General features: G+C 38.0%; 2 protein-coding genes across 2 annotated transcripts; both read right to left on the reverse strand.

The window, feature by feature from the left end:
* Positions 1-11,360: 11,360 nt before the first annotated feature.
* LOC112192713 (NDR1/HIN1-like protein 10) lies at positions 11,361-12,467 on the reverse strand. Its single transcript, XM_024332569.2, has one exon. It carries the CDS (start codon positions 12,290-12,292, stop codon positions 11,603-11,605), a length of 690 nt encoding a protein of 229 aa, XP_024188337.1. The 5' UTR covers positions 12,293-12,467; the 3' UTR covers positions 11,361-11,602.
* An 8,520-nt stretch (positions 12,468-20,987) lies between these two features.
* Positions 20,988-22,044, reverse strand: LOC112192613 (NDR1/HIN1-like protein 10). The gene has a single exon (XM_024332414.2). The coding sequence runs from the start codon at positions 21,945-21,947 to the stop codon at positions 21,264-21,266; it is 684 nt and encodes a 227-aa protein (XP_024188182.1). The 5' UTR covers positions 21,948-22,044; the 3' UTR covers positions 20,988-21,263.
* Positions 22,045-25,393: the final 3,349 nt, after the last annotated feature.

Below are 25,393 nucleotides of genomic sequence, written 5' to 3' on the forward strand. Positions count from 1 at the left end.
AAATATTTTTGTAAGTAGGTTTTCTGTGTTTACATCTTTGGTCATGTGCTACTATGTAATTTTCTATATAAAATACCCCTTTTACCACATAGATTATCTAGTCAAGGATGGAAGATGTCACAAATCAGTCCGTATAACGCGACACTCTCGTCGATACACTTCCGACCAGGAGTGGTTCTGATACCATTCTGTCACAGCTCAATCCGCATAGCAAGATATTGTCCACTTTGGACACTGTTCTCACAGTTTTGTTGTTACTTCTCACCCAAAATGCGTCTTGTTATGAGAAGGTGAGTCTGAACATATAAAGCACATCACATCTTCTCCCTTGGGCAATGTGGGATCTCATAGAAGATGTGTTCGCAGCAGTTGGCAAAGCTTGAGTTCTTGACCGGTTGGTTTGCTGATCGGTCCGGCGGTAGACTAGATGTTGGGTCTAATCAAATAGGCAATGGTGGGGGTCAGACTAGATTATGGTTTGGGCTTCTCCCATTTTTCCTTCGACTAGTCATGCGGAGGTAGTTTGAAGGCAAGGATGATCCAGTCGGATCATGGTGGTAGCAGTGCACAGGTGCTGGATCTTGATGATCCAAGTTGTTCTGGGGTAGGTTTGAGGCTAGATGTTGAGGCTTCGGTCTCCAATCCTATACAAGATCTGGGCTGAAATTTCGACATTGTGTGGTTAGGGGGTGACTCGGACTGATGGAATGATGACTTTGAGGCGACACTTGTGGGTCCAACGACAGCGGTAGTCCAACAAGGATGGTGTGACACCATTGGAAGGTGCAGGAGCTACTGGTTTGTTTGTGGGTTGTTGAATCATCTTTGCATGGACTGGAGTTTGGACTAAACCCATTTTGTGGGCTTTGGCTTCCTTTTTTATGTTTTAGTATTTTTACCTTTTAGTAATTCCTTACCAAGTTTTGGTAGATCTAGGTGGGTTTTGTCTCAGTCTATACGCTCTGTACGCCTGATCTGATCTAGTGAGTGTTGAGAATATATACATCCCACATGGGAAAAATGGGACCTTGCTTATGGCTTTATAAGGGTTTGGGCCACTTCATCCATAGCCAATTGGTTTTGGATGTGAACCCCAGATTACTTTTATCATGGTATCAGAGCCAGGTTATCCCACGTGTGCATGCCTCGCGGCCACACTGTAATGCCCCGTACCTTAAAGTCTTTATTAGTTACTTTTTACCGTGGTTGACCGAGGAGTGACTTTTTCTTTAGTCCGGTAAATTAGAAAATTTATTTGAGATTGTCGTAGAATACGAAAAATCGAGTTCGTGGACACGTAGTTTGTTTAAATTGGATTTATATCGGAAAAGTTATGACCAAAAATAGAAATTTCTATTTTTGGCATGGCTTTTTGTTTGTGAGCTTCTAATTGTGGAAGGAGGGCTTATTAAAACAGATGGAAGAGAGAGAAAAGGGAAAGAATCAAAAAAAAAAAGAGAGAGAGAGAGAGAGAGCACGGGTAGAACCCGAGTCACCCCCCTCCCCCTTTTTTCTTTTCTTTTCGCCGTCGCACTCCTCCGGCGAATTCGTCGCCGTCCGGCCACCCCAAGACCCATCGTTGGGCACGGCGTGATCCTCTCTTCCTTCTCCTTCTAGCTATGTAAGTATTTCACCTTGGGTAGCTTTGGTTTTGGAGATATGAGGAGAATTGCAGAAATGGAAAAAAATGGATTTTTTCTTTGATCTCAGTTTTCCGGCGATTACCGGTCGAATTTCTTTGGGTTTTGGTTGTTGGGGAAGTACTGAATGTATTCCTAACCTTGTTGCAGCTCGTTTTGATCGGTGGAGGAAGTTTTGAAGGTGTTTGAGACTGTGAACAGTACCGTGAACAGTAACTCTCGAATTCTTGGGTTCTTGTTTGATTTTTCTGGATATTCCTACTTGAATTTGGTTGTTGTTGCAGGTTTAGAGATAGTTGTGTGGGTTATGAAGTTGATTTTGGAATAAATGGGTTGATTGGAATTGAATTTAATCTTTAAGTTTGTGTTAAATTTGAAATTGTTGGATATTGAGGTTTTGTTGGTTTTGGATTGTTGAACATGGTTGTTGGATTTGTCATGTTGGTAGTGTTGGGTGAATTCTCTTGTTAAAGGACTATTGTGAATTATTTGTTAGGTAGTAGAGTGAATTTGAGAAGGTGGAGTTGGAATCGTGAATTAGAAAAAGGGAAAAATTAAGAATGATTGTGGAAATTTTTGGAAGGATTTATATTTTCGATTGGTGGTAATTTGTGATGAAGGAGGTGAGATTAAATTGATTTAGTTATCGAAAGGTTCTTGTGAAGATTTAAATTAAGTGAAGTCCTTGATTGATTGAGAATCGAATTAAAAATCGGTTGAGTAGTTTGAGTTAGAGGGCATTGAGATTTTAAGGAATTATAGAATTAATCCCAAATTAAAGTGTGAGAGTTTTATAACAATTTGTGAATAACGGATGCTTATTCAGAGGGAAATGAGTTGTTTTTGAGAGTATTTCCTTATTATGGTTAATTATATCCATGCAATTGTGACAGGACGTACTGAGCCCTCGAGCGAGGAGGACACAGGCAGGCAGCAGGGTTAGCTGCGGGATTCACTTGTGAGTGGACCTTTATTTTTATTTAAATAATGCATGCAGCATGGTATTAAGTTTTGAAATGTGATTTTGTGGAAAGAAAAGGTTTAAGAAGGAAACAGTTGACAAGGAGGCCAGTTTTGGCGCATGCGTATCTTGCCTAGTTGGCAGTCCCTTCTAGGTAATAGTCTGGTCGGCAGTCCCGTCCAGACTACAGCTCGGTTGGCAGTCCCATCCGATGCGTCATCTGGTTGGCAGTCCCTTCCAGATGACTTGAGGTAGTTAGTCGGCAGTCCCGTCTACTACCTGTGGCTAGTTGGCAGTCCCAACTAATCACCGCCTCCTACTCCGGTTGGCAGTCCCTTCCGATGCGTCATCGGGTGGCAGTCCCTCCCCGAAGGCATGAGATGCCTAGGAAGCAGTCCTTCCTAGTCATCAAATGAGTTTCATGGAAAAAGGATTGAGTTGGAACTTCATAGGGTTCAGCTGCATGATGGTTTTGTTAAAAAGAGAAATGGGGAAGCATACCATAAATTGTTTTGATTCTAGTTTCGGTTTTGTCCACTCACTCTAATGGATTTTATATGTTTTCCCCTGGGCCCTTCGTTTTCAAATGCCCAGATTTCAGATTAGCAGAGATTGCGTCCAGGCTCAAGGACTTTGGAAATCAGCGCTTCCGTTTTTGTCCGTAGGTTATTACTTAACCTACCTTGTATGATATCGGCTTAGTTTAGTATTGCTCTGATAAACCTTTTCTTTTAAGTTTGATGAATGTTGTTGTTTGGTTTGTTGTTGCTTACGGAGGATTATGTGGGGATTTGAACTTTCCGGATGTAATTTATGTGCTTGGATTGTAAATTCGATATAGTAGGTTGAGTAGAAGTTATAGTTGAAATCATGTCCAGGTTTGTGAAATTATGGGTAGCCCATTTTTAGGGGAGGTTCTGCCGAATTTTCGGTAGGATTTCACTTAAAGTGGGCCCCGCAGGCTCGTATCCAGGTAAGTGGGGCGATTCCTGGGTCGGGTCCTGTCACACACGGGCTCCACGTCATCCAAAAGTTTTCCACGTGTATGGCTTGAAAATTCGCCACACGTGCGGGGGCGTGTTGAGAATATATACATCCCACATGGGAAAAATGGGACCTTGCTTATGGGTTTATAAGGGTTTGGGCCACTTCATCCATAGCCAATTGGTTTTGGATGTGAACCCCAGATTACTTTTATCAGTGAGAATAGTCTATCTTTGTTTAGTTTGTAGCTACTGATGCCTACAAGTTGATCTCAACTTCCTATTTTATTAGTTTTTTTTTTTTTACTTGTAGGCTCGTTTTAAATAAATCAGTTTAGTAGACTTAATGACCGGTGTTTTTCAAGTCCTTATTCACTTGGTCTAGACACATGATAAAAGTCATGGAGCTGATGTAATACATTGTTCTTTTTTTTTTTTTTTGAAAATAATACATTGTTTCTTTTCACTACTGATGATACCATCTCTTTATCTAATATATATATATATATATATATATATATATATATATATATATATTGATAATTCACAAAAACTAGGTTATCTGCCAACAAGTTTTCCTACTGATAAGTATGATGATAACAGACTCTTTAAAGCTTGGAAGCAAGAAACCGAATATCTTGGATGATGGTCACAACCTCCACAATATTGGAAAATGGCCTTTATGCATTTTGATAAGAAATTGCGAATCTTCTTTTATTTGCAAATTTTTTAACTTTCAACCGATTAATGTCCCCCAAAAAAATCAACCGATTGGCTCATAAAAGTCCCAAGTTTTGGCTTCAGCATGAATGGGTCACTCTTTTAATTACCAAGATGTGTGTATGACTTAAATGGTTAGCTATTTGCAAGCTGATTGCTCAACTATATGGTTAACTGCTCCTCAAGGCCTAAGAATATGGTTAACTGCTCGTCAAGGCTTAACTTTATGGTTCACTGATCTTTTTATATATATTTTTTTATTTTTTATTTTTAAAGGTTAACTGAGTTGGCCTTAATTATGTTAACCGATACTCAAGTCAACGAAATATGAGCTGGTCTTAGTCTTGACCAGTGTGTGGTGTACAGCTGTCATCCATGAAGTGGGCACTGGCCTTAGCTAATGTGGTTTTACCTTGCTATGAGTAATTACTATATTTCGGTTTTGTAATAATTGTTAGGGATTCTCTCTAACTATAAATAGCTGTTGTAATGCGAGTTTGGTGAGTGTTGCATTAATTGAAGAAACTCAGAAATTTGCTTCAGCTCTTTCTCTCTCATTTCTCTTCCTTCTCCTCTGTTACTTCGTGCTTGAGCTCTTCAAGGTTAGCTATGGCTGCCATGTTATCATGGTATCAAAGTTTTGGCTCATGATCCTGTGCTAATCATGATTAATCTGATTGTGCTTTTCAGCTCGCTTCCGCATCTGTTCGAGATTTTGAGAGCAGAAACCCTAGTTTTTCAGTCTGCATTGATTTTCTCTTCAATCTAAGCTCACAAGGTTATGCCTCTGCTCATTTCTTTGCCTGTTATATTGTGAAGCTCTATATAATCACTGTTTGGTTATGTGAGATGTAGATCTGTTACGATTTGCTCGATCTACTTGAAATTGATGTGTGCTCGTGCTTGATTGTGAAGAATATATATGATTATGAACATTTGAGTCCTGTTGATTCTGTTTTTTGAATCTAAGGTGCTAGATCTACTAGCCTGTACTACATCGTTGAATATGTGATTATTGAAGTTCGCTACCGTGGTATCTACTGTGATTGATGAGTAATAATGATGAATGTCATAAACTTGTGAAGATTACTACTGAGTTGGTAATAATTGTTCATAATTGAAGGAGTTGTGATGATAACATAATTCGTGATAACATAAATGTTGTGTTAAATCTCATAAGGTTGATAATATCCTGATAAATTGTAGATTCAAGTCAAGTTTGTTAAAGAAATGGCTATTACACAGTCCGATATCAACTCACTTCTGAGCATGATTACTGTGAAATTGAGTGAGAACAATTTTGTTAAGTGGAGCTTTCAATTCTAGTCAGTGTTGGAAGGGAATGATCTCTTCAGCTACTTTTTTATGGTAGCTATCCTTGTCCACCTCGGTTTGTCCTGACTGAGGAGGGATATGTTACTAATGAGGTTACTCAGGCCTATAAGCAGTGGAAAAAGATTGATAAGGCACTCCTTGGACTTCTCATGGCTACTTTAGATGATGAGATTATGGAAATCATTGTTGGCAGCAAGTCTTCCCATGAAGCCTGGCTTGCCTTGCAAGAGAGATTCTCAACTGTGTCAAGAGCCAACATCATTCAGCTTAAGACTGACCTGCAGACTATTAAGAAAGGTGCTGATTCTATTGATAAGTATCTTCTTCGGATTAAGCATGCCGGAGATCAGTTAAGCTCAGTTGGTGTTCATATTGTTGATGAGGACATAGTTGTTGTCACTCTCAATGGCCTTCCGGAGGAGTACTCAATGATCAAGACTGTTATTCGTGCTCGAGATAGTTCTATTTCTCTCAAGGATTTTAGAGCACAACTCTTAGCTGCTGAGAGAGATATTGAGGCACAGTTTACTCCACATAATTCTATGACTGCCATGGCTGCTCGAGGGACCAACTTCAGGACCAACAACAACAGTTCTTCAGACTACTTCAACAATGACAAGGGCAAAGGAGTGTGAAATGGCAAACAATCCAACTGGAGCTCTAATAAACAGTATACTCAAGGAGATAATCAAGGTTTTAAAGGGTACAATGCCACTGAGTGTCAGATTTGTAATAAGAAAGGGCACACTGCTTCTACCTGTTATCAAAACTCTGAGTGCAGTTACTGTCACAAGAAAGGTCATATTGCCAGTAAATGTTTTCAGAATCCTGCTTCACCTGATTTCAAAGGCAACAATTTGGAGTACAGGAATAATATTGGTCCTTCTCCTGAGTGCCAAATCTGTGGCAAGAAGGGGCATACTGCAGTCAATTGTTTCTACAGAAATGATATCCCTGTCAATCATCCATCACACTCAGTGATTATCTGTCAAATTTGTGGATTGAAAGGTCATGCTGCTCTTGACTGTCACCATAGAAGCAATTATGCTTATCAGGGTGCAAAACCACCCACTACTCTTACAGTTATGAGTGCTCATTCATCTGGATCATGTTCATCTGGATCTTCTGGAGCATGTTCATCTGGATCTCAGGTTAATGAAGTATGGATTGGTGATACTGGTGCCACTCACCATATGACTTCTGATCTCAGGAACCTCACCATTGCTCATCCTTTTGAGTCTTCCAAGTCGATTACCATTGGCAATGGTGAAGGTTTGCATATCAAACATATTGGCTCTGCAATTATTACACCTGCTGATCATACATTCAAGCTTAACAATGTGTTACATGTTCCTCATTTGGCAGTCAATTTACTATCATTTAACAAACTCTGCAAGGACAATCATTGCTTTATTGTCATGGATGATGTTGATATATGTGTGCAGGACAAGGCATCAAAGGCACTACTGTACAAAGGAAAGAGTAATGGGGAAGGACTCTTCTTGTTCAAAACACCAAATCTCACACAACCTTATAATCATTCTCACACTGCCTTTATTGGATCAGCTGTCAAGTCTACAATCTGGCATCAAAGACTTGGTCATCGATCTCCTGATATTGTTTCAAGGATGCTATCTCAGTCTAGGATAACATACAATAATGATACTTCTACTCATATGTGTGTTGATTGCCTTAGTGGTAAGATGCATAGGTTACCATTCTCTGAGTCTGTATCTCAATCTGTATCACCTTTTCAAAAAATTCATAGTGATCTCTGGGGTCCAGCTCCATGCTTGTCTGTTGAAGGCTTCAAGTTTTATGTAACCTTCATTGATGACTATACCAAATTTGTATGGATATATCCACTCATCAATAAATCTGATACTTTCTCCACTTTTGTTAAGTTCTATAACTTTGTGAGTACTCAGTTTCATATCCTTATTCAATCTCTTCAAACTGATGGAGGAGGTGAGTTCAATAGCAAGGCATTTCAATCTTTTCTTGATAGCAAAGGGATTCTGCACCTCATTACATGTCCATATACTCCTCAGCAGAATGGGGTTGCAGAACGCAAAAATAGACACCTTGTTGAAACATGCATTTCTTTGATGTCTGCTGCTAAGTTCCCTAAACCATTCTGGTTCCATGCTGTGGCACATTCTTCCAATCTCATTAACAGGATGCCATGCAAATCTCTTCTGTACCACTCTCCATATTTTAAGCTCTTTGGTGTGCTACCTGATTTGAAGTCTCTCAAGGTATTTGGTACTGCTTGTTATCCTTATCTTAGACCTTATTCTCATGATAAACTTGATCCAAGGACTACTATGTGTGTTTTCTTGGGATATGCTCTAGGCTATAAGGGTGTTTTCTGCTATAACATTGAACATCACAAGTTATGGATGTGTCGACATGTGATTCATGATGAATCTACTTTTCCTTTTAAGTGTCCTCCTTCTCCACCTTGTGCTTCTGCTCCTTCTTCACCATCATCTGTTGCTTTTTCTACCTCACCTTCACCTTCACCTGCTTCTCTTCCTACTGCTTCTATCTCCTCTGGTCATTCCTCCATGTTGCCTGTTCTCACTTCTGATCAGTTACAAGTTGTTCTTCCTTGTGAGCCTGTTTCTCAGCCTTCTGCTGCTATCCCAGCCTTGGCTGATGGGGGCGGTGTTAGTAGAGACGCAAGTTCTAGCTCATCAGAATCATCTGATTCTATGACTAATGGTGATATATCTAATAATGATCTGCCTAGTGATAGTGATAATGGTGGTCTTCCACAAGAGCTAGTGTTTGTTGAAGATCAAGCTCAGGCTTACAATAATCACTCTATGTTAACTAGAGCCAAGAATGGAATTGTGAAACATAAGACATTTCAAGACTATTGTGCTTATTCCTGTGTGGTTCAACAAGGTCTTATCGATGAACTTGCCTATTTTAGTGGCTTTTCTGCTATCATGGATATACAAGATCCTATTGAACCAAAATCGTTTAGAGCTGCTGCAAGTATACCTGAATGGGATGAGGCTATGTATGAGGAGATTGATGCTTTGTTGAAACAAGGTACTTGGGAACTTGTCCCTTTACCTAAAGCAAAGAACATTGTTGGGAGCAAATGGATTTACAAGATCAAGAAAAATCCAGATGGATCAATTTCAAGGTATAAAGCCAGACTTGTTGCTCAAGGATTTAGTCAAGAAAAAGGATTGGATTATGATGAAACTTTCAGTCCTGTGGTGAGACATAGTACTGTTAGGCTTGTAGTTGCTCTTGCTGCAATGAACAAATGGGAGTTGCGACAATTGGATGTTAAAAATGCTTTTCTGCATGGTGATCTTAGGGAAGAAGTATACATGGTACAGCCACAGGGCTTTGTTGACTCTAAACATCCTGATCATGTGTGCTTGTTGAAGAAATCACTCTATGGTCTAAAACAAGCTCCTAGAGCTTGGAATGAGAAGTTTACTAATTTCCTGCCAGCTCTAGGATTCCAGTTTTCACATTATGATCCTAGCCTGTTTGTCAAGCATTCTGAAAAAGGTGTGATAATCTTACTTCTGTATGTAGACGATATTGTCATAACTGGGTCAGACAAGGAGAGTATTGAAGCTGTGATTACTGAGTTAAGTGAAGCTTTTGATATGAAGGACTTAGGTTCATTGTCTTATTTCTTGGGAATCAATGTTCAATACAAGACTACTGGAATTCTTCTATCTCAAGAAAAATATGCTAAGGAGTTGATTGCAAAAGCTGGCTTAGAAACATGTAGAGAGTGTGTATCTCCTTGTTTACCACATGTTCAGTTATTGAAAAATGATGGTAATCCACTGGCTAATCCTACACTTTACAGGAGCATTGTTGGAGCACTCCAATACTTGACATTTACAAGACCTGACATTGCATTCGCTGTCAATACTGTGTGTCAGTTTATGTCAACACCAACTGATGTACATTTTGCTTCTGTAAAAAGGATTCTCAGGTATATTCAAGGCACTCTCTCAAAAAGAATGTTTTACAAGTATGGCAATGGTGTTCCATATATTAATGCCTATTGTGATGCTGACTGGGCTGGTGAAGTTAACCATAGAAGATCAACCACAGGGTTTATTGTTTATCTCGCTCACTGTCCTATATCTTGGCAATCAAAGAAACAAGGATCTGTGTCAAGAAGTTCCACAGAAGCTGAGTATAGAGCATTGGCTAATACGACTGCAGAAATCTCCTGGCTGAGGCATGTCTTATGTGATCTGCATATTCGAATTCCTGCACCACCTCTACTAAAATGTGATAATCTTTCTGCACTTGCTCTTTGTTCAAATCCTGTGTTTCACTCAAGAATTAAGCATTTGGACAATGACTTTCATTTTGTGCGTGAAAGAGTTCAGAGGCAGGATTTATTACTTCAGTATGTTCCAACTGAGCAACAGACTGCTGATATCTTCACTAAGGGATTGCATAGTCCACTGTTCAAATCTCATTGCTCCAATCTCAGTCTGGTATCCCCTACTGAGATTGAGGGGAGGTGTTAACCGATACTCAAGTCAACGAAATATGAGCTGGTCTTAGTCTTGACCAGTGTGTGGTGTACAGCTGTCATCCATGAAGTGGGCACTGGCCTTAGCTAATGTGGTTTTACCTTGCTATGAGTAATTACTATATTTCGGTTTTGTAATAATTGTTAGGGATTCTCTCTAACTATAAATAGCTGTTGTAATGTGAGTTTGGTGAGTGTTGCATTAATTGAAGAAACTCAGAAATTTGCTTAAGCTCTTTCTCTCTCATTTCTCTTCCTTCTCCTCTGTTACTTCGTGCTTGAGCTCTTCAAGGTTAGCTATGGCTGCCATGTTATCAAATTACATGGTTAACTTATTTAGACTTAATAACTATACAATTCAATATTTAGCTAGGTGATACCATAGCCCCGCTACTATTAGAGACACAAAAGTAACAAAAGCATGTTAATTTAAAGGGTGGTTCTAGTTGGACATCTAAATTTGCTATTTGGACCTCTCATACTTAGTACACCTCTAATTTACTTTTAGAATACTTGAAAAGCTAAGTAGACCTCTTTATTTTTACCAAAATGCTCTTGAACATGAGATACAACTATCTATTATTCTGCTTTTTATCTCTATCTTCAACCACGAGAAGAAAAATGAATCAAAATCACATAACATTGCTTTCTTATGAGTAGGTCTCTCCTCTACTAAAATTAATCAGATGGTTGGTTCTCGATGTTGATATGTTGTTAGAACTCCCCACTAAAGAATAATTTCAAGGGTATTGGGTTGGAAGATCAAGTAATAACTATATCATAATATTCAATTAATTTAGTTTAAAAAAATTCCAAATCAGATTGTTTTGAATTTACATTTGTAATAAATGATAGGCTATGTATAGAAATTATTATTTTTACTTAATTGTTTTAAGTAAATTATAAAACTATATAGGCATAAGGAAATATCGGGAAAAAAAATTAATTGAATGTTATATTTGGTTGGAGGAGGTAAGAAGAGTATTTACTTATTTATATAATTCATTTTTCTCTCTTTCTTCTCATTTGTCTATTCATATAAGTTGACAAAATCAATTAATAATTGGAAAAAATTGGAGGTCCAAATATCAAATTTGGAGGTCCAACTAGAACCACCATGATTTAAAAAGCGAGGAACTTTTCAAAAAAAAAAAAAAACGAGGAATGACCTATGAATTGCTGATTGATTAATTAGGGAAAGATCAGTGTAATAAAATTAGAAATAGGGGATCACAAATGTAAAATTTTACATGTAAGGAAGGAAAAAGAATATAATACTAACTCAAGTATCAAATACACCCAAAAATTAAATAAAAGAACCAAGACTAAGACTATATATAGGAGTATATACAAGCCGCATCCCTCTCATTGCACTATCAACAAGAATGAAGTGCTCTCTGCTCCGCCATAGACTAACAGAAGTGCGTTATCAATAATTAAAGTAATCTACTGAGCACTTCTCCGTCTGAAAAGTACTAACTGAATTCCCATTCTGGTTCAAAGGAACCTTCAAGTCACATTCAATTCTAGGCTTGAACTTTCCAGTCTTGATTCTACCCAACTTGAACCGAATCCTCAAATAAAGCTTCATCTCAATCTCGTAAACCCCTGCACTTTTCTGTTGATTAAACTCCTCAAGCAAGTTGGATCCAACAATCAATTGCTGTCCCTGAAACACTGGGTTCAAAACGTTTGTGGTTTTGTGACCTTGGTAAAATGGCGTGAGGGTGACCGTACCAAACCTCTGGCCCTCGTAAAGAGCTCTGGCTTCAATGCGATCGTAGTAGACACCGATCTTCTTGTTGGGGTTTCGAATGGTGAGGTTGAGGGCTAGGTTGTAATGCAGGTTGCTATCGGTGGAGAAGTTGAATTGGGTGAGCGTGGCGTCGGTGACGTGGAACTTGACTTTAGTGGGGCGGACTATGAGCCAGAAGACGAGGAAGGCTAGTCCCATGAAGACGACTGCTGCGAAGATGATTTTGAAGACGAGGCTGAAGATGCAGCTGCAGCAGCAGCCGAGGGGGCCGCCGCCGCGGCTGGGACGGTGGTAGGATTTGCTGGCCGGGACTGAGGGGCCGTAGTATGCCCCGTTTAAGTGGGCTTCTTCTGTCTCTGCCATATATGGAAGCTGAAACGGAGCGAAGGATATGGAAGGTGTAGAGTATAATCAAAACTGCTAAATGATCGAATTGGATGAAGAAGATAAGAAGTATTGGAAGTGAAGAAGGTGAAGCGAGGTTTATATAAGGGGTAGAGAGGGAGTGGGAAATGAAGAAATTGGTGTGCTGCGTGCTTTTGTATACCAAGGAATCAGGAAATACTAAGGACGCGGGTTGAGAAAATCAATAACGCGTTGAGTGTTTATAGGAGAAGAATTCAATATCCCGGCGTACCTTCCATGGCGCCATCGGGTCGTATATTATATAGCTTTTCCATATATGCTTCTTTAGTTAATTATATCGGGCAAGATTATTCACACGTTGCCACGCGTATAACTGTATAAGGACTACGAAAAGCTTAGTACATAGGAAGTGCCTGACTAAGGGAACACTGATTGCGCAATTACAACATAGTCTCGATTTTTATTCAAGAGAAGTTTCTCATTCAAAAATAACTCTGAAATCCTGAAAAGTCAAAAAGAACAAAAGCTTAACATCTTCTACTCCGGCCTTCACCACATTTTAAGATAGATGTTAAGCAATTAAGAAGCTAAGTATAATAGAATGAGAAAATTTCAGCTACCGTCCCCAAATTATGCTGTCAAGGCCAATTTGATACCCGAACTCTCAAAATATCAATGTGATACCCAAAGATGTATTTTGATATCAACATGATACTTCCGTCAAAAATCTCTAACGGGGCCGTCTGTTTGCTGACGTGGTAAGCACATGGGGCCAACAAAAAAGTAAAATGACCAATTTACCCTTTCTTTTGTTAATTCTTTTTTTTTTTCATTTCTTTTTCTTCTTTTTCTTCTTCTTCTTGTTCTTGTTCTTCTGGGATTTTGTTCTAGCCAAACCACTGCAAGCTCCGCTCCTTCTCCTCTACCCAAAAATCAAAGAAAAATGGATTCTGCTTCTTCTTCAACAACAGTCCTCTCCTCCTCCTCTCTCTCATCTCCTTCTCCTCCGCCCAAACCATCACCAAGCTGCCATCATTCTCTTCAATTCCTGCTACAAATCCATGTTCTTCGCATTCAACTCCCGGCGGACGGACCAAAATGAAAGTTGGGTGACATGATTAAAAAAAAAAATTCAAATCTGGGAAACCGATTCGCTGCACACTAAATTCCGGCGAACCTTAGCTCCACCAACCATCTTCTTTCTTCGCAGAGACCGTCACTCATTCGCTGATAGCACCTCCATTCATCAAACCCCCTCCTCCGCGGCCACAGCCTTAGCGTCCTCCTCCTCCACCGCCGCCGTCATGTCGGTAACAACATATACCAGAAACTCCGATCAAAATCACAATCACAAGGCCAAAGCAACATATAACTATGAATTCATGTATACAAGAACTAAAAACAAACCCAGCATAAACCAAAAAAGCAAAACCAACCTAAATAGCAATTGAGCATAATTAGACCAAGAAAAAGACTTGGCAGCTGATACTTGGTACCTTTAGCTTCTCCCACACACTATCAATTGCTCGATTTGAGTGAAGAGTTGAAGCTAAAGAACGAGCTCCACTGCCTCAACAACAATGGCGAAAATCACAGAACCTCTCATCCCTGCAAATCAAACACCTCAAGCAAAAGCAGATGAACCACATCCGGACTTCGATCCCGAAACCATGCGAGGCCTCCTCCTCCACCTCTTCCTTCTCCCTCACCGCCTCAATCCCATCCTTCTTTCGCTGTCGCCGACGCTCTCGATCCTCTGCCTCCTTAACTTGCACCGCCTGTCGAACTACCCCTCCGATTCCCCTCCCCGCTGGCGAACCACCCCCACAGCCCCAAAGCTAATAACCGATCAAACGGCGTCGCCACTTCGCCATCAGAATCAACTTCATAAGCCACAAACACTTTTGATCAAAAAAAATTTCTCCATTTCGGTTGTTCTTCATAAACCCACAAATCCATTCCCAGAAAATAACCAATTGTGATAGGAAGGAGAGAGGATCAGATTGGGAAATGGAGAGAGAGAGATATATATATATATATATATATTATTTTTATTTTTTAAAATTAATTAGTGGAGAAAGACAATTTTACTCTTGATAAAAATATCACATGGGACCCACGTGCTTGCCACTTCAGCAAATAAACGGCGCCGTTAGAGATTTTTGACGGAAGTATCACGTTGCTGTCAAAATACGTCTTTGGGTATCACATTGATACTTTTGAGAGTTCGGGTATCAAATTGGCCTTGGCAGCATAGTTTGGGGACGGTAGCTAAAATTTTCTGTAATAGAATTAAGTAACTTGATGCTGTCGTGTTAATCACCTCTCGGTTATAATGTAACAAGAGTCTATATATTAATTTTTGTATATTACATCATTTCTTATTAGGAAAATGATTTGTGGCCTCAATGAGGCCTAAGATTTATGGCCTCAATATTAGGTGTCATGTCATGTCACCTACATACATCACCTATTTGTCAAATCATGTCATGTAATTCTTGAGAAAAATACCATTTTAGCCTTCCAAAATCTAATGACTCTAAGTTATTTTGATTTTTTTCTAAAAGAAAAAATTATTTTGTCTTTTTTTTTTCTTTTCATTACACTCATGCTTAGATTTAAATAACAATGTCAAGAATAGAAAATATTTCATGTAATTCAATCAATAGATTTGCATAACACATGTATATGAGTTCAACCTTTGTTGCGTTTCTGTAAATTTTGAAAATATAATGTGAAAAATACATAGTTATATCATTATATATGTTCTTATGTTCATTCTGTTCTCTTTATGTAGCTAGGGTTTAAACATTATATTTTAGTTTATTATTTTCTGTTTGTTTATTTTCCTTATATTTAGATTGTAGATGATAATTAATGAATGCTACTAACATGGAATTTTTTTTCTTACTTCTTAATTTAGACATATGTATTTTCCAAATTCAATTTATTAATGCTATTTTTTTAGATGAAATTAATCAATAAGGTTATTGCCTATTTCTTGACACCTAATTCAATATATTTATGCTATTTGGAAAGAAAAATTATAGGAAAGAATTTAAATAAATGAAGAAAAATATTGGTTAAAGAATTTGTAGACATATCTCTTAAATTAATACATAATTAATAGCTGATTTTTTTTTGTCACCTAATTAAATTCATTAATGTAATTGATCCACCCCTAACATCTAAAAGGAAATATAAAAGGGTAAAGTTGGTGTTGCAATTGAAAATAAAATTAGTGAAATTGAAATTGAAAATAAAATTAGTATTTGCTTACATGGCATGACACCTAGGATTTGTGGCCATAAATCTTAGGCCTCATTGAGGCCCTATATCATTGCCCTTCTTATTTTTACATTATTTTCGTTTAGAGAAATTTTAGGATACATACGTGCATATCATACGCATATTTACAGAAGTACAAAAACTTTATTGTCGTTGTGGCAATGTGAATTCTTTTGTGTGTAATCTTAATTTTATTAGAGATATTTACTCCACTTACAACCTTAGTTTGTGAACAAATTTGTTTCAATGTTGTAATTTGGTTCAGTTATACATAACTAGTGTAAAATGAATTTGATAAATTTATTGTTAATATTGATAGTATTGTAGATAAAATGGAAAATATGAAAAATAGAAATATATTGCAGAGGCAAAAAATGATAGTCTTCGTTACTACTCTAGAGCAGAGAACAGCTATCTATTTATACTAGGGAAGCATCACTAGATGAATGCCACGTGTAGATGAGCTATAGGCCATAACACAACCTAACATGCATTAACCTAATTAGCTAGTTAACAAACGTAAATTAACTAACTGTAGCAGGAGGCTTAGATTAAGCAAGATGGCAGAAAGAAGACCATAATTAGCTCATGTAATCCTAATACCCCTCCTCAGCTTGATGGGAGGGCCCTGATATCAAGCTGCACACAGGGACAAGTGTTGAGTTGAGCATAAACCCTTAATGAATAAATCTGCAAGCTATCAGGCTACATGTGTGCTTCAGCCAGGAGGAAAGGGAGGCAGTAACTGAGAAGCATTATCATGAAACAAGGGATGACAAAGACTTGGTTGAGCATCAATGACAATTTGCATTGGATGAGATGAAAAAGAAGCCGCTATAGATTGAGGTATTGCAGAAGTTGGTGGTTGGAAAGCATAGTGATGCCTATGAAAGCATTCAGCTGCACTATGACCTATTTTCAAACAAATTTGACATTTTAATAAAGTGCCAGAGGTAACAATTTGTCGAGGAGCAGATATTTGGGAGTATGACGGAGCAGTATGGCCAAAACAATAGCAAATTTGGCATTTCACGTTGAAAGAGCTGCTGGAGAGTGTGTTTTGAGGTTGTGAATTTCTATGATAGCACCTAGATGCAAAATGACCAGTCTTTTTACATAGCCGACACATGATTGAATTTGAGTAGCCTTGCTATGAGAAACCTTCACTCTGTTGTGAGAAACCATGTTGCATGAGACCTTCATTTTGATGAGTAGCACCAGATTTGAATGCTTCGTTGAACTGAATTCCACCATTATTGTAAGCATATCCAGCATCTTCTTGTGGTTGTACAAACCATTGTTTGAATGTGGGATCATTGATGGGCATAGATTGCATAATGGAACTCGCATATTGTATAACAGTATTTGCAGCATATGTAGAATTCATTGTAGGAACAGATGTGGTGACATAGCAGATTCTATTAGACACAGCAATAGGAGCATCCCTCATCATATACCTTGCATTAGGCTTGGACTGTTCAGTGTATTCAGTAGAAGAAGAAACACTAGTTGTAGACATTAAAGCATTAGCATCATATTTGACATTTGTAACAAGAGTCGGTGCAGGAGTAACCCCTCTGAAACTATCATCAGATGCTACAATTTCATTCTAGGAAGGCAAGGAAATAGACCTGTGAGCTTCTTCAAGTTCAGCTTCAGCAATGAGCAAAAGAGTCCTTAATTCTTATGTTGAAATCGGGATATGCATGGCCCTGATTATGGTTTTCATAGTAGTATAGTCTGAAGGCAAACTAAGAAGAACAGAGTAAATTATGTCTTCAGCAGTCATATGAATTCCTACATTACCCAATTGATCACAAGCTATCTTCACCCGATCTAAGTACTTGTCAATAGAATATGAACCTTTTTGAAGTTTGTAAAAATTGGTCTTTAATTTCTCTTTGTTAAACCATGAAGTAGAAGCAAACCTCTCCTTGAGCAAACACCAAAGTTCTCTAGAAGTATTACTTCCAACAGCAAAAGAGAGGACATCATTGGATAGAGTAGCAGTAAGCAAAGTCATAACAACATAATCATTTTGTTTCCAAGTAAGATACTCTATTGCCATCAGAGATGAGACACCACCTTCTTCTGTCATCATGTATTGTGAAGGACAAGGACACGATCCATCGATATATTTCATTAAGCCACAACCTTTTAACATTGTTTCTAACAAGAATTTCCATGTGACATACCATCCAAGCGGACTGGGATCAGATTGCAGAAATTGGATAGCAGACAGTTGCTTAAGTCTAAGTTGTTATTCATGATTGTAGGTAGCACAAAATGATGTCTTATATGAATATAGATAGAGACCAACACTTACATTTCACCACTAATGAACTCCAATGTGTATATGACGAACAAGATCAATCTCTAAACTTGTAATGGTTTGAGCAGCTAGTAGAAGCAGTAGGTAGAGCTGTATATAGTGAGATCTTCAGATATAGGTAGATGCAATTATGAAACTACTATACATAATCGGAGTATGAACAAGTGCAATTATCACTTGCTGAAAAGAATAAATCTGAAAATCTGAGTCTTGAACTTCTTGTACCAGATTTATGGGTTTTCAACTTGCAACAATCACTATGAATTTTGTACTAAAAACTATAGCATAATACTTCAAACACAAATCCGAGGCTTCAAAACCAAAATTTATCAACGAATTTCAAATTTCATAATTCCAGATTTAGAAGAGGAACTTATCTCAAACTTGAATCTTTCTCTAATATGGCTGAATCAAAAACGAGAAACGAATAGAAATGAACTATAGCTTGGTGAACCTCAAGCAGCTAGGCCTCCAATATCGAACTCCGATCTCGATCGAACCTGGCTCTGATACCATAATAGTATTGTAGATAAAATGGAAAATATGAAAAATAAAAATATATTGCAGAGGCAAAAAATGATAGTCTTCATTACTACTCTAGAGCAGAGAGCAGCTATCTATTTATACTAGGGAAGCATCACTAGATGAATGCCATGTGTAGATGAGCTGCAGGCCATAACACAACCTAACATGCCACGTGTAGAAATACGTGGTTGTAGCTAGACCAAATTTATATATATATATATATATATATATATATATATATACACTCCCAATTTTGCCACTGATATTTGTGGCATTGAGAATACACACTGATTCAGTAACAGTGAGAAAGAAAAAGGTATCTTGCTGCATCGGGTTTTGGGATGCCACTGATGTTTTATCATTGTGGATTGTCCCAATAGCACCTGTAATTAATAGAGGGGACTGTTCGCTCATTAGTGGCTGCATAGTGGGTAATGTCTTTAGCCACTGTTATAAGTGTGTATTAGGACCAAGGAGACTAATTCCCATCAGTGTGGAATGGGGAAATTTCTAGTAGTGCATATAACATCCATATATCAAATTTCAATTAACTACCACGTTTTAACATATCAAAAATTGACACCCAAAGCTTGCCCCACTTCTCATCTAATTAAAACGTACACACACCCAAGATTCTGTCTCAATACAGCAATTACCAAAAACAGGATAAAATTATATAAAATTTACAATTCATTCCACTAATGCAAAATACACTGAGGGCACGTTTACTTACTTGGAAGGAAAGGGAATGATTACGGAGTAAAAATATTCCTGTGTTTACTAACACATAAAGGAATCGGAATGATTCCGGGTAAAAGAATTCTTGCGTTTACTAACACATGAAGGAATCGGAATGGATGTAGGTCTCACCTCATTTTCAGGAATCGATTCCTGAATACTCAGGAATTCGATTACGAAGGGAGGAGATGGGTTTAGGAATCATTCATCCGGAATCAATACCGATTCCTTTCTTCTCCCATTCCACTTGTCTCCGATTTATGATTATTTTCCATTCCAAGTAAGTAAACGTGCCATGACTAGTTCCTTCACTTCTCTCCACTACATCAAGCGTAATCCTTTAGTTTCGAGATTTCTAGATTTTCTCTACAAACGCCAGGATATCATTTTCAGATTCATTTTTATCGTGTTAATTAAAGATATCCAGATTCTTCATCTTCGACTATGCTTTCATAGATTTCATCGATTCTTCCACTGCATATTGAAATTTGATTTGATTATGCAATAGAAATATGTTTTCAAGCCTATGTTTATGAAATTGAGTATTAAATGTAGTTACAACAACGTACACTGTTATTAATTATATGAAATGTAGTAATAACAGCAAATGAAATACACCAACAACAGTAACAACGTTGGTGTTACTACATGAAACACAGTAACAACGTTGGTGATACTATGTGACATGCTGATGTTCTTACATAAGAATATTGGTCTTCAACAAAAATCATGTGATAAGGTCTTATATTACGGTCGGTATCAGTAATCTCCTTCCGATGATACTTTTATCAAATCTTTTAAGTAAATTACATATCAACACACTTACAATACAGTCACATATTAGAAGAAATTAAACATTACAAAGATTATTGAATAGTGATTTTTGGTTGGTATTAAGCATCTACAAACAAGAACACAATTTGGTCTTAATTAGGAACCATATGCAATTGGCCCACAGGTCAATACAAGGCTTGACCCATTACCACTGTTAGAATGATTCTGAATTCCTTCATTTTATTCATGTGTCATATGTACTGAAGTGGTTATTAGTTGGATGTTTCATAATTTAAGCAATCACTAAGGTGATTAGCTTATAAAGACCAAACCATATGGTTAACTTATTTAGGCTTAATAGCGCTAGAATTCAATGTAAGTGAGAGATTACAAAGGTAATTGACAGAAGGAAAACTATGGAGCACACAAAAGAAAAGAGGAAGTAATTATGCATACCTAAGTACCAAGCTTAGGATTACCTAAACCTATCAAAGAATCGCGAGGCTCTCCTATGCTACTCTAAATCACGGTCCTAATTTATGTATTTAGTTCTGAAAATCAAAAACAAGGAGAGTAAAGAGTTAATAACTAAAATTAACAATCAAAGTAAGCTAAAAAGTGAGGGATGTAATTCCATTCACACACCATCCACAGATTTGATTCACTCTCATTGACTATTTAACTTCTTATTTTGATCGACCTCACGTCCTCACCTAGTTGTCTATCTTTTCCCTATTTTTTTTCTTTTTCTTTCAAATAACTTGAGCAGTGAGAGATTTATCTGTTTTTGATATTGGTGGTGAGATTACTAGAACTTAGAACTCCACTGCCCAATCGATGGTCCCAATTAACAAATCACTAAAAAGAACTATTGTAATCACAAATTGCAATCTTCTACATACTCTGGCAGTCTGGCATACAGTTTTAATTAATTAGGTCAGTTATCTATTTCTGTATTTTTATTGATATGATTCATATCGATAGATGGTATTTGCAGATTAAAAGAAGAAGAAAAGAAAAAAAGCACAAAAAGAGTAACATAATAAATGGATGATTGGATATATATTTCATGTAATAAGTCTTCTTTACTGTACAAAAAGAAACGTAATATCACACTCGGTTGTAATGAAACAAGAATAAATGAAGGAATCAAGACTGTAGGTACTACTCGTATTCTCGTAAAGACGGGTTCCCTATATATCAATGTATCAGGATGAACAAGATCAGAAATATAATAATCAATGTGGCACTTGCTAGTCAGCATGCTACCAAGGGTGAAGTCTCTGCTCCGCCATAAACGAGCAAGAGTTATCAATTGAAGTAATCAATGGAGCACTTCTCAGTCTGAAAGGTACCAACTGAATTCCCATTCTGGTTCAAAGGAACCTTCAAGTCACACTCAATTCTAGGCTTGAACTTTCCGGTCTTGATTCTACCCAACTTGAACCGAATCCTCAGATAAAGCTTCATCTCAATCTCGTAAACCCCTGCACTCTTCTGTTGATTAAACTCCTCAAGCAAGTTGGATCCAACAATCAATTGCTGTCCCTGAAACACCGGGTTCAAAACGTTTGTGGTTTTGTGGCCTTGGTAAAATGGCGTGAGGGTCACCGTACTAAACCTCTGGCCCTCGTAAAGAGCTCTGGCTTCAATGCGATCGTAGTAGACACCGATCTTCTTGTTGGGGTTTCGGATGGTGAGGTTGAGGGCAAGGTTGTAGTGCAGGTTACTATCTGTGGAGAAGTTGAATTGCGTGAGCGTGGCATCGGTGACGTGAAACTTGACTCTGGTTGGCCTGACTATGAGCCAGAAGACAAGGAAGGCTAATCCCATGAAGACGACTGCGGTGAAGATGAGCTTGAAGACGAGGCCGAAGATGCAGCTGCAGCAGCAGCCGATGGGACCTCCGCCGCGGCCGGGGTGGTGGTAGTCTTTTGTTGGCGGGATTGATGGGCCGTAATAGGCTCCATTCAAGTGGGCTTGTTTCTCTGACATGGAAGCTGGCTAGCTGAGATGAAGCCGAAGTAAATAGAATGTATACTTAAAAGTGTTGAAAGAATTGAATTGGGTGAAGAAGATTGGAAAATGAAGAGGGTGAAGCCATGTTAATATAAGGGGGTAGAGAGGGAGTGGGAAATGAAGAATTTGGTGGAACGCGTGAATTTTGGTACAATAAGGAAATACTTCGAGGACGTACGCGTGGGGCGGGTTAACGCGTTAGTTTGTGTTTTTAAGAGAAGTGTTCGTTCCTCGCAGTTTCCATGGCGCCATCGAGTCATACTTTTAATGACTAGCTTCTGCATGCTTAAATTTTGGCAGGATTAATCACACGGAGTAGGAAGTGTCCCAATTAGGAAGAAATTACACGGTGCTGCACTGCTGCTGATAATTAGCCAAATTGTAGTGCACCTCGAATATAAATGAAATTTGCTTGATTGAAGTGGATAATTTATTACAAAGGAGAACACATATTTAAACTACTAGAAGCATAGAGATGCCAAACAACTGAATAAGGTGTGGGAGACAAGATTTTTGTCTTGATGTATTTGCTCTAGATTTGTCTTGGCTAGTAGCATAAGAATAGACAATGGCATGCTTGTGAGCAGAGTGCAGAATTGCTCCAAGCTTCAGTCTGTTTTGGTGCTTCAGATCAAGATCGGTCTTGAGATTCTAACGGCCTGAGACGAAGAATTAAAATGTGGCCATATATATATATATATATATATATATATTTTGAGTAGGTGTATATATATATATATATATATATATATTTTGAGTAGGTGTTCCATTTGGAGAAAGAAAGAGAAGTTCTTCAAATGGAATAAGGAAAGGAAGAGGTCAAATGGAAAAGGAAAAGGAAAAACATAAAAAAGGTCGGCTGGGCCACGAAAAAATTAACAAAAAGCAAAAAAATAACCTGAAAGGGTGAACTGGTGAAGCAAGATTCGAAGGGCGCACCTCAATCACTTAACTAATTAAAAAATTGAAATATAGAATTGAAACAGGAAGGTGAACCCTGGTGGGGAGAACACGCACTGATTTCACTATCGCTGGAGCAACTTGCCATTTCTTATTTATGTACGCAAACAATCAATATATATATATAAACACACACACTATCTATAACATATAAACATAAACTCCGGAGGCCCCGAGAGCCGATGGACTGAGGCGGCTGCCTCAGGCGGCAATTCTCAGGGCCGGCCCTACTTCAGATATGATAGAGTATCTTGTCTGATGGTCCACTGCATTGCTTGTATGTTTGCTAGGATTGATGGTATGCTGATATCAATTTTCAATCCCAAATTAGGATTGTGCTTCGTTTTCAATCTCATACACTTAACATCCCCCCGCAAGCCGACACTGGGTACACAAGTGCTCAGCTCGAAACAAAAACTAAGATAAATAGACTGTTGTTAGAAGAGGATGAGACCGGTTCTTGATTGATGCCGGGGGAGGAGATGGTTGCCTGTTCCCGAGAAGAGGAGAAACATTTCTCCCAAGTTGGAAAGAAACTTAATTTGTGTACAAAACACGAACTGAAAAACGGAAGAATAGAGAAAGAGGGAGTTTTGGGTTTGTTTACCAATAAAAGAAAGGAAAAGGCAATAGTCACATACAAAATGAGGAAGAAATAGATATTTAGCAAAGAAAACCATAAGAGACTGACAAAAAGAGATAGAGATTTAAACAAAGCTCAAGCAAAAAGCAAAAACAAAGAAGAGAGACTTAAACAAGTAAACACAAGAGAGAACATGATGCATGGTGCTGTCACGTAAGAAAGAGAGGGTTTGCAACCATATGGAGAGGAAAATGTAAATGAAGGGAAAGAGAGAAAATATTGGGTAGGGTGTTGTTTAGGGATTAATAGAGTTGTGTATCAATCATGAGAGAGATGAAAAATGAAGATTGATGAGAAGAAACGAAAGAATGATTGCTGGGTCAAAACGAAGAAGATTGAAAAGGTGAATAAAAGGGTTTGAAACTTTGTGAATTTAAAAGGAGGGTAAAGAGTGAGGAAGAGAAGGTAAGAGGGTAAATGAACTAGCCGTGGATCAGAGCCGATAGGCAAAGGCTCCAAAGGAACATGATTTTCTTTTACAGAGAAATGAAAAAGAGGTAGTGAGAGAGAGAGAGAGAGAGAGAGAGAGAGAGAGAGAGAGAGAGAGAGAGAGAGAGAGAGAGAGAGAGAGTATGAATAAAGGAGAATGAGAAGAAGATTTTAAAATATAAGAAAATTTATATGAGATTGTTGAACAAGGACTGATAAAGGAAACTCAAAACTAAGTGGAAAGGACGCAGCAACATTAAAAGAGAAGACTGTGCAATCAAAATGTGAAAGAAGCTTGCTGTTGCGGTTGTGCAACATGAGATGAAGTATAAAACTGGAAGAAAAGCTCGTATACCTAAACGCGAAAAAGAAGAACTTGACCCTCAAAAGGGGAGGGCTCCATGAGAGAGAAGATTGAGTTGAGAGGAGAGAGTTTCACAAGGGGAGGGCTCCAAATCGGTGCCATGAAGAGAATCAAACAGCCGTTAAGTAAGAGTTCTAAATGAATATGACCTTCTTCTTCTTTGTAGATAAATGAAAATTTTCTTGTAGGAGCAGAGGGAGTGAGAGAGCAAATGAACAGAAGAATGTGGTTACCATTCTCCAAACAACAATCTAAGCGTGATGGAAGGAAGCTATGGAGGAGATGGAATATTGGGATTTGAGGGGATCGAATTGAAACATGGTGCTTCTACCATGATAATTGAGAATGAAAAACTAATGTGAAAAAAGGAAAGATTTTAGCTTGAGAACATAACAGAAATTTAAGAAGAAACTTAACAAAGTAGAAATGAAAATTGAACTAAGAGGAAGGATACAGGGATGTTGCAATTGGTTTTAGACCCGTGGGTGTATGGAGATGAGAAGTTTTCTCCATACACCTAGGGAGTGTTTTAGAGATCAAAAGATCAAGAGTTGTTAAGCAAATGGCTCTGATACATTGAAGAGAAACGAAATTTGCTTGATTGAACTGGATTATTTATTACAAAGGAGAACACATATATATTTAAACTACTACTAGCATAGAGATGCCAAACAAGGCGTGGGAGACAAGATTTTTGTCTTGATGTATTTGCTCCAGATTTGTCTTGGCTCGTAGCATAAGGATAAACATTGGCATGCTTGTTAGCAGAATGCAGAATTGCTTCAGGCTTCAGTTTGTTTTGATGCTTCAGATATGGTAGAGTATCTTGTCTGATGGTCCACTACATTGCTTGTATGTTTGCTAGGATTGCTGGTATGCTGATATCAATTTTCAATCCTAAATTAGGATTGTGCTTAGTTTCCAATCCCATACACTTAACACACCTAAGTGGATTGCAAAAATTAACATAAAGTAATAACACAAAAACTTGAAGAAAAAAAAAGTCAAAAAGATTGAAATATCATT

This window comes from Rosa chinensis, chromosome 3, assembly GCF_002994745.2.
Source record: "Rosa chinensis cultivar Old Blush chromosome 3, RchiOBHm-V2, whole genome shotgun sequence".
Taxonomy (NCBI): Eukaryota; Viridiplantae; Streptophyta; class Magnoliopsida; order Rosales; family Rosaceae; genus Rosa; species Rosa chinensis.